This window comes from Caretta caretta, chromosome 1 (assembly GCF_965140235.1).
Source record: "Caretta caretta isolate rCarCar2 chromosome 1, rCarCar1.hap1, whole genome shotgun sequence".
In the NCBI taxonomy this organism is placed as follows: domain Eukaryota; kingdom Metazoa; phylum Chordata; order Testudines; family Cheloniidae; genus Caretta; species Caretta caretta.
This window is the reverse complement of record NC_134206.1, coordinates 243,854,872-243,865,116: the sequence shown is the minus strand read 5'-3', so window position 1 is coordinate 243,865,116 and position 10,245 is coordinate 243,854,872. Positions and strand designations below refer to the sequence as shown.

The 10,245-nt window shown below is 43.3% G+C and overlaps 1 protein-coding gene across 7 annotated transcripts in view; it reads right to left on the bottom strand.

Moving 5' to 3' along the window:
- RAD52 (RAD52 DNA repair protein) overlaps nucleotides 1-10,245 on the bottom strand; it is a 47,291-nt gene that overhangs the window by 7,546 nt on the left and 29,500 nt on the right. For 4 of the 7 annotated variants that reach the window (XM_048828978.2, XM_048828961.2, XM_048828970.2 and 1 more), the window contains exons 5-12: nucleotides 8,727-8,794; nucleotides 8,334-8,452; nucleotides 8,153-8,228; nucleotides 5,253-5,449; nucleotides 4,220-4,353; nucleotides 3,107-3,184; nucleotides 2,187-2,426; nucleotides 1,054-1,683 (exon numbers count right to left, since the gene is read on the bottom strand). In XM_048828978.2, coding sequence (XP_048684935.1) covers nucleotides 1,622-1,683; nucleotides 2,187-2,426; nucleotides 3,107-3,184; nucleotides 4,220-4,353; nucleotides 5,253-5,449; nucleotides 8,153-8,228; nucleotides 8,334-8,452; nucleotides 8,727-8,794 — 974 coding nt within the window. In that variant the 3' untranslated portion in view covers nucleotides 1,054-1,621. Of the gene's footprint in view, nucleotides 1-1,053; nucleotides 1,684-2,186; nucleotides 2,427-3,106; nucleotides 3,185-4,219; nucleotides 4,354-5,252; nucleotides 5,450-8,152; nucleotides 8,229-8,333; nucleotides 8,453-8,726; nucleotides 8,795-10,245 lie in introns of those variants that run through there. The other 3 variants (XM_075122492.1, XM_075122491.1, XM_075122499.1) reach the window with 3 other exon arrangements.

Sequence of the window (10,245 nt, the reverse complement as noted above, 5' to 3'; positions counted from 1 at the left end):
TGTGTTGGATGTGAGAGAGCTTCTGCCAGTAAAGTGTAGGCTACTGAGGACATTTACCTGTACTCACTCCTACAACTAGTTTCCTGCTGGAAACTTACTGCTTTTGAGAGGTAGGAAGTATATGTGTGGGAGAAAACCATGAGTATGTGTAGATGTTGAAAGGAGAAATGTGTAATGGGAGCAGCTGCAGGGCAGAGGAGCACAGAACACTCACTAAATCAGTCCAAATTAGTCACATATGCATTTTTCTACCTCATGTCATTTATGGTGTGCTTAACCTCCACTCCCACTGGCTCATTATAGCATTGTTCCTGTACTTGTATTGTTGCTGGACAAGTTACTGTTTCACATGTGACACCAATGTTACTATGAGACTGATGGAATTAAATGGACAGAAGAGCTGCTTCTTGCTTGGAACTTTAACTTCATCCCATTTAGGCTAGTGATATTCCTTTCCCATCCTTCAACTGGAATTGAAGCATCTGATCATTTTCACACTGTCACTTTAGGAGAGTAATCTTCCCTTTGAACTAAGCTAGACTGATTTTTGGTTTTAACCTGTACTTCCTCCTTACTCATTAGGTTGCTCTTTTTCATTTACCTCTTATTGGTCAAGTGCTAAGGCCCAGAATTAACCACAGCTGAACTTCCAGTGAGAATGAAGGTACAAGAGGGTAATAACCACCTTGCTTTATAGCTGTTTGTTGTCCCTGCTGCCCCCCTCTTAGAGGTGTAAACTCATTCCACTGACATTACTGCTGTCTAAATACAGTAGCTACTTTAGATTCTCTGATCAGTGTAGATCTTAGAATTTTAAAATGGGATTTGACACTTTGTGGTTAGTGACTGGGTTTTCAGTTTCTCACTTGTAAGGTTATGGTACAGACTTGCTTTCTTTTTCCTCAAGACAAGAGTAAGTTTTAACTGAGTTGCATTAAACCATGAGATGTTACTGTAACAGGAATATGTCCCCGGCCCAAATGACTGTTTTATCTTCCAAACATACATACTACTGTCCCCTTGCAGTTACAAATGAGATTATTCAACTAATGCTCTGATTTTGCACGTTTATTCACATTTTCTGTAAGAAAAAGTTTAATATAAAAACAAGTACCTAAAAAGAACTAGTCAACCTTAGTCCTTTATAACACATCCAGCCACATACTCTGTGTACAAGTCTCTGTTCAAATAATTCTTTCCAGGATCTGATCTTACTCAACGCTAGCCACATTAAAGGAAACTACTCCCTCTATGATGAAATGCAAAGTAGTAGGGCATCCTTCAGTTATCAGTAGAGAGTAGAGTTACATCTCATGTCATTCCAAAGGAGTTAAAATAAGCCTTGGCACTGGGCAAGCTCCCAAAGTGCGTGACTCATGAAGAAATGATGCATCAAACTTTCTAACCACAAGAGGGGACATCAAGCACATTAAAAGGGGCTAAAATAAGTAAAGAGTTATGACAGAAGATGGTCTATGATCAGCATTGCACGAAAGCCATGGATCTAATTAACTAGATTTTCCTTTGTGTTTAAACAGGTTCTTGAGATGTGCTTCTGAAAAGATGGTTATGGTCAAATTATCATGAGGAAACTAACATAATTCAGGTGCTGTCCTGTCTGTCAGGAGGGTTCCAGTTTCCTTTTCTTCATGCCTTGGCTCCTCCTGTATGGGCTGCACTCTGCTGAATAAGACAACAGGTCCTTCGTAGGCAAATTATTGTGCTTTTCTCTGCCTCCAAAACTTACCCATGTTTTTGTCAGTGCATTTTCTCTCTCTTAGATCTCCCCAGAAAATGGACTTGGCCATCCTTTGTGCCTTTCTGTCTTCCATTCTAGCCCTCAAGGAGCTTAAGTCTTATGTTCAGGTTCTGGTAAAAACAAACAAATCTCTCCCTCCCTTACCCACCCTCCTAAAAATTATAAGAGTGAAAAAGGAAGTGCTAGCTGGGATTTGAAAGTGTAAAGCAGTCTGTGTGGAAGGACAGCCACACAACTGAGTTCCATGCCAGGACAGTTACTTAGTCATTTTGCTGGAATGTGCTCAAAATGTTCAAACTTCATTAGGTGCCCTGCTAGTTTCACATGCTGCTACTCAGCACAATGCATGATCACTTCTACTTTCTTCTGTAGCTTCCTCCTGCCTACTCTTCACTGTCGCCACTTACACTCCTTTTACAGTACATACCTGGTGCACCTTGGTTGGAAGAGGGGCTGTACGGCCTGTGCCTAGGGGACACCTGCCATGGTGCAGCTCTCATTTGTGGTTTCTTATGGTTCATTGTTTGAGGGGTCTTGCTGCGAGTCGTCATGTGATAGTGTCCAAGAGGTGTTGCAGGAGCCTGGGCTGCTACAACTGCTTTTCGGTGGCTCTCTGTATCACTGAGAGCAGTGGTCTCCAGGGGGATGTCCCAAAGCTCAGGGTCATCTGGAACAATGCAAAGACAAACACAACAAAGAGGGAAGAGAATAGTGTGGCAGCCCAGCTCTTGTACCAGCCCCCCTTTTCCTCACTTGATGACCCCAGAGGGGTTAAACTAGAAAGGAGCTTGCTGTTTTCCTTTTGCCTGTTGATCTAACTCAAAATGAAAAATCACACTGCCCAAGAGAAGCAGACACTTCAAGGGTTCTGTCTTGCAGCTACAGGCAGTAAGATGGAAGGAGATGCAGCTGGGCTTTCTCTCTACTTTATACTTTCAGGTGTAAGGTTAAAGAATACAGGTGCAGCCCCAACAGACATTTCTTACTGAAAAGCATCTGATCTCACATGTATATGCACCAAGACTGGAATGTGTGTGAACCCTAATGGCTACAAGAAAAGGTTCCTAGAGGCAGGTTCCCTCTAGTGATCCTCTAATTGTAGGGGCTGTTAAACCCTCCTAGTGATGAAAGTGTGTGGCCATGAATCAGTTCACACCTCTGCCCATGTCTTTCTCTCCCTCCTTCCCTCCAAACTGCAACTACTTCCCCCTCTAAGGGTTCTTGTTGCCACTTCCTATTGCTGAAGTAAAGATGGTGCCCACACCCTTTCCCAATCCCTTCATTAACTCCTGCCTCCACCCTGTGAACTAACAATTTGCCAGCATTTAGCTGCCATTCTTTGCTGACCTGCAAAGAACTCCTCTTCTGCAGTTGGTTCCTGTTGTGCTGGAGTGCTGTGTTTCACCAGTGAGGGATGAGATGCTACTGGGCACAGGTAACAAAGGGAAGGTATTAGTGCTAGAAATGCAAAAGGACACCACCTAATTCTCTGGGGGTGAGGGGAGGGGGGAAGAGTCAGGTAAGATCAGGTTTCAGAGTAGCAGCCGTGTTAGTCTGTATCCGCAAAAAGAAAAGGAGGACTTGGGGCACCTTAGAGACTAACCAATTTATTAGAGCATAAGCTTTCGTGAGCTCACTTCATTGGAATGCAGCTGATGAAGTGAACTGTAGCTTATGAAAGCTTATGCTCAAATAAATGTTAGTCTTTAAGGTGCCACAAGTACTCCTGTTCTTAGGTAAGACCAGAAAGGCCACCAACACCTGATATCGGATACTAGCTGTCCTATAGCCACTCCTTACCCTTTGCTGGAAATGTGGGTATGGAGGTAAGGTAGGAGATGGTGTTTGGTAAGGCTTACTAGGGACACGGGAAACATCCTGAAATTTCTTGCACCATGAGCAGAGGTTTGGTTAGCTCAGTCTTTCCTACAGCAGCACTGCCTAATGTTTTCTAAGAGGCTATGGGTCAAGTTTGGTCACGTCCAGTTTGAGCCCACATCCCTGCCCTATAGGGAACAAGTATTAAAAACTTCAGCTTTCCTTTTTTATAGCTTTCTTCACTCAGACAAGAGCTGGTAAAATTAGGTAGCCAATGAGGGGTTAACCCTGTCAATCATGCTCATGCCCTGCACATAGCCTAACTCACTGGTGGGGGGGTGTTATGTCTACACTAGCACCTTTATTGGGCAGGTGATGAAAAAAACCACACCCCTGCCAGATATAAGTTAGACCAACAGAAGTGCCTGGGTGGACAGTGCTATGTTAGGCGGAGAGCATCATAGCTACTTTTGCTTGTTGGGGGTGGTTTAATTATGCCCAGGGAATATCTCTCTCCCATTGGCATAGAGCAGGTTCATAGGAGACCTTACAGCGGCGGGGCTGCAGTCGTACACCTGTGCTGCTGTAATGTAGACACAGCCTAGTTTGTTGGACTTGCAGATTCACAGTGGTGTCTCTTACTCTGTTTGCTGACTGGATTGGCTACTGTCAGCTGTTTTTTCTCCATTTGCTCCCGGAACTGCTGCTGAAGCTGCTTCTGCCGTAACTTCCGCTGGTAAGTGGCATCACTCCCACAGACTAAGGTGATGCTATGTCTGTCCCAAGAAATAAACACACAGTTGGATGGCGCTCCAGCTGCAGTTACACATTAGGAAGAGGGATGCTTAAAGCAATAGCATGCCAGGGAAAATACAATAGTAGTTAGCACTTCTATCACACCTTCCAAGAAGGGCCCTCCCCATCCCAACACGCTTTACAAGCATTAACTATTTACAACTTCAGAGGTGCTTGTGAGGCTTAAGTATTACCATTGCTTAGATGGATAAACTAAGGCACAGCTAGGCCCTGTCCAAGTTCATACAGGAAGTCTCTGGCTAGAACCCAGCTCTCCTGCCTGAATCATTTACACAAAACTATCCCATACTCCAGAGACTGATTTGAAGTTGGTATGAGACAGTATTTATCACACCTTGTAGAAGACTCTGCAATTTGAGGAGCTCAGTCCAATGAAAATATTGCATAGGTAGATGATTATTAGACACATTGTCTGGTTATGTGCAGCCAGAAGTAGAAATCTAACCCCCTTGGAACCTCTGGGTTCTCCTCCTGCCTGCTGCTGGACTCGTACTCTCTGGCATAGAGACCGTACTATGCACTTTGTAATGCAGCACTCCCTTAGGACTGAATGCCCCCTAAAAGCCTACTGACAGTCACTGGAGAAATGTATGGTATAATAGCTATGGATCAAATATAGAGTTGGTATTGTCTAAATTAAGGAGAGAACTGGCCGCAAGATCACTGACTCAGGGAGCTCCACTGAACATGACTCATTCATGCTCCTGCAGCTACAGCGATATGGAATTTTGGGAGTGATTGGGGGAGTTTGTACATTTTAAGTCCCAGGAGTGACCAGAATGTGGGCTGGATGCTCATTTATAGTACAATATAAATAAAAATAATTAAACTAAAAAAATATTCTCCAGTTACCACTCACCTGGAGCTGTTTTGCTGCTCCTGCTCAGCTGTGCTTAAGGAAGCCGCCTCCTGGCCAGGTTTGCATGGGGACATGCTCTCACAGTGCTGGGGTTGCCATGCACTCTGCTTCTGCAGACAGCTACTGTATCTAGCCTTCTCTATTGCAGGCTCAAAGTCTTGCCTTTTTGCTTTGGCCAAATCCAACTCAGGAGGCAGCTAGTATAAGAATGAATCACAATCCATTGACCAATTCCCCGTCCCCCATCAACTCAAAAGTTACAGAGACTCAAAGCATCTTATAATAACATTTCATGGTTTCAGAGTAGCAGCCATGTTAATCTCTAAGGTGCCACAAGTACTCCTTTTCTTTTTGCAGATACAGACTAACAAATTTATTTGAGCATAAGCTTTCGTGAGCTACAGCTCACTTCATCGGATGCATTCAATGAAGTGAGCCGTAGCTCACGAAAGCTTATGCTCAAATAAATTTGTTAGTCTTTAAGGTGCCACAAGTACTCCTTTTCTTATTTCATGGTTTGTCTCTCCCTCTCTAGCTGCTCTTAACCTAGGTTCTGGGGAGGTTTTGTCCTTTCCCATTTTCCAAGCACTGTTTGGGTTCTGAAGGGAGTTAATGTGGCTGTTTGCGGAGCACCATCACTAGCAGTGTCAGCACAGTGTTTGTTAGCTAGCACTGCCTCCATACAAACACAACAGAATTTTAAAATATAAAAGTAGTTGAATCTGGACAACCCCCACGGTATGGAGGCAGGCAAGGTAGTAAACACTATTACAATAATGTTCACTTTACATAAATGTGTGTACAGGCATGTATTAGATCTGGCCAGAGAATGGTCTTCACTCTCCAACCCAGGAGTAGAAATATACATCCCCACCCTTTAACTGAGCACACATTTGGGGAGGGAGGCTAGACAGAGCAACAGCGAGAGACACTGTACCACACAGCCTGGACTTCTAAGTGCAGAAATCTAAGAGAAGATGGCAATGTGCTACTGACACTAGCTTTGAGCAATTACCATACTTATCTCTGAACCACTATTAACCATGGCAAATAGCCTTCTTTAACAGAAAAGCCACAAAACGACTTATTCTAATGAAAACTGTTCCAGCAATAAACAGATTTCACATGTGAATCTCATTCTAATAATTAATATTCATTACAGAAAGTTAACTGATCCACCTATGGTGATGGATACCCTAGAAATTCTTACATAATAACAGTAGTGAAGAAATAACAGATGGGTGGGGATGCTGAGAAGGCATTAAGGGTTACAGTGGATGTGCCACTAAAAAGGGAAATGCCATATTCCATGTAAAAAAGTAAGATATTATTCTTCAGTGTTTAGCCTTGGTTAAGTTAAAAAGCTTAAGTCTAGCTTTGGGTACCACCCAAGACACAAACCAGAGAGTACCCTGAAGACAGCAACAAACTATAAGAGGTCTGGAAAATATCAGTCTGAGAAAAGATTGATTGAGATCTGGGCATGACCAGAATCTGGGAGAAAGACGAAAGACAATAGTTAAAGGGGAGTTCATGTAAGGAGTGCAAGGGCCTCCTCTCGTAATGAAGCACAAAGTTTAGTAGAACTCTAGCCTCAAATACTTTGCTTAAGGACTGGAGGTCAGATTTGTAGGGCCATGGCCCATTGGTTTCAACCAATCACTTCCCCCTCCAACTCTTCCATCATGTATTTTTGGTTTTAAACATTACAAAGATGTTACTCTAGCTGTCTCTGGCCTATCAAAACCAGCCAACCTTAAGATAATCAAAAGACAGCAGAGATCCCTCCTGCCCACACAAATTTGGGAGTTTGCAGTTTCCATATTAACTCCACAGGAAGCTGCAATACTGTGTTTCAGCCACCATGTGGTACTGAGTGAGATTATAAAACAGCACCTCCTAGCCCATCCACCTGATTCCAATATGGCACCCTCCAACAGGTACCAATGACTACTCCTCCTGGATCCTTCCCTAAGGTAAGCATGCCCAGGGCTCTACTTCTGTATATAAGACTCTCTAGTAAACTGGAACTAAAGTCCGTGGCAAACCCTTCTCATTAGACTGGAAATTCTATGGTAGCTTCAAGTATATCAAAAACTGGAGTGGTTTTATTATAGTAAATATAAAAATGAATAATATAATCAGTCCAGTAGACCAGTGCAGTGTAACATTGTTTATTTTTCTTAGTCCCTAAAGTTTCAGTTCTCTGTATGCTGAAGATTTCTGCACTGGTATTTTACAAGCCGTTGGGGAGAGCTGAAGCTTTCGACAGCTATGTAAGCTTTGTTTAGACTAGAGTTCCCACTGTTGCCTACAAATGTGAAGGTGGACTGAGGGCAGTAGCTGTGGGATACCATACGAAAAATTTCTAGTGTAAAAGAAGCTCTGCTGTACATAGCACACAGTACAGTGGTTTGAGTAATTTGGTTGATATGGGACTGGAAATAGTTCATCCCTGTCTACAGTAGTATTTAAACTATTATCAACAAGGGTGTTGCTGGACCCACTACTGGTAATGATACAGAATGGTCTGGTGCTCAGGTACCATTGTGAGGGGAATAGTATGACAACCTGACTAGAACAGAGTAAACAAGACTGGAGAGAGAGAAACAGCAATGGGCTTAAGCTTCAGAATGGCGTTATTTTGATGAACTACTGGGAAAATCTTTTACAAAGAACAGTTCAGACAACCGGCCTAGCAGCAATCGGAGGCTGTGGAATCATTGTCACTGAACACATTCATGGCTAGACACATTCACACACACGGCTAGCAAGTATGGTTTAAATATTATGGTTTCCATCCCTCTCGATACAGGGGGATGGAACCAATGACCTACTAAGTGTTCCTGGCAAACTAAATTACTCTGCTTTCTCCTTCTCCAAAGCCCCCCATATCGCACCTGACGAGGAAGTTTATTCACTGATCGCAGGTAGTCTTTGTCCAGAATGCAGTTCCCAAGAGCATTTCCAAAGCACCTGAGGGACAAGAGAGCTTGCCATGACTGAGAATTTAACGTTTTATTCTCACACCACTTGTGGAAATGTGCAAGTAGAAGGGCAACATACTGGTTCTCCACTTACTTGAGTGCCCTCTTCAGTCCATCCGTCACTGCTTCTTTCCTTGCCTTTTCTAGGGACAATGCCTTAGACTTCAGGCCCTCACTCACTCCGTAACCCACATCTTCATGGTACGATCCATCCTGTGGGGTGAGTTAAAAAAAATGCAGGGACTTTTGCCTTCATGCACCTGATTATAAGACTACATCTCTCTTATGTGGATTGTGTGTATTGAGTGGATTGGTATTTATTCCGTAGTAAGATCAGCTTTCCAGGGGCCCACAGAACTGTCTGGTTGGACACAGTAACACGGTGTGTTGCAGTCCGCTCCACACACACAGTAGTAGTGTCATTCATGGTTCTTAAGCAACGAGCAGTTCATCAACAGATGGAGCAAACAAAAATATATCCATTTACCTTGAGTTGGACTTTCACAAATGCACAAACTCCCACATAGAATTTGCCATTGTTGAGATCAACAAAATCTGGGAAGAGCAGGAAGGAGATGGAGTTATAATGGAGACCCAAACAGTATATCACAGGGTGAAATTTCTGTCTCATGCTCATCTTCCTAGGAAGCTTAAAAACTAAGCCCTGGTCTACACATAAAATTTAGATCAACCTACCTACCGTGCCCTGTGCACCACAGTTACACCCCCTGCGTACACATGGCTATGTCGGCAGAAGAACTCTTCAAAAACCCCTTCAAATGATGTAGGAAGCATCTGTGCGACGGCCCTATAGAGGCATAGTTGCAGTGCCACACCTGTGCTGCTATAGTGCCCATAGTATGGATATGCCCTCAGTGTGAACCACCTAGAACTTCTTTGCAAAAGTACCTGGTGTGAGGTTGGGGGGAAAAGTTTTAAAACCCTTCTCAGGCAACTAGAAAAATCAATACCACTGGAGAAATACCAAGTTTCTCTATTCTGATTGGCTGGTCACTCCACAGCATCTCTCTTTAAGAAAAGGGGCTCCAGATCCATGTGTTTGAAGCTTCATTTTGGTGTGCCCGTCTTTCATACGGAGTATAGATTTACAAATTAAACTTTTCCCTCCCAGAAAAAAAGGACAGTTTTAACAGACTGACCTTAATAAAAGCATGTCCTGATTTGATAATCTGAGTGCACTATTACAGGAGTTACACAAACAAATCATTTGATAAATGTATAACTGGTGACTTGTATATGCAATGGCTTATCTTGTAGGAATGAATTAAGCATGCAGTAATGATAACAGTCCCAGCTGAACTAATCCATCTCCTGTATTAGGATAAACTTCCAGTGTCTTTGAGTCTTTCAGATCAGCCGCCTTGCCTGACCCACCATTTATATTACAACCCACAACAGGTTAAACCAGGAGTTCTGACTCTCTATCCTCTATGGTGTGTTTTCAGTGTGACAGCAGGCAAGTGACTTAAGCTTTTGTGCCTCAACCTCTCCATCTGTAAAATGGGACTAGAGACATTAACTATCAGTAACTGTAGTTTGAGAAGAATGATGGTACACACCCAGATTCTTAAGCTATACATGAGCTTGGAAGTTTCTGGGTAGCAGTTTCTGTTGGAGATGAGCAAATGCTCACTCACTGACTGCTTGAGCCCAAGTGTATGAAAGGGACTGTGTCTCTAATCACCACTTGGTTCCTTCCTACCAGAAGGAACCTGATCACCTCTAGAAAAGGATGGGCCAGACTACTCTGGGCAACAAGATACTCAGAGCGCAATCCTTAAATATCCAATAGCAGAGAGGTTGAGTGATTGTTCACACTGATGCCACTCTTGGTGCATGTGTGTCCCACGCACATGAGATTAAATTATTTCAGCCAGCAGTGTCATTGGGGCTGCACGCATACCTGATGCCTGTGATCCCTCTGCTCACCCAAGGGCATAAATGGGAAAAACAGGCCCTACAGTCTCTATTCCATCTTACTGGCT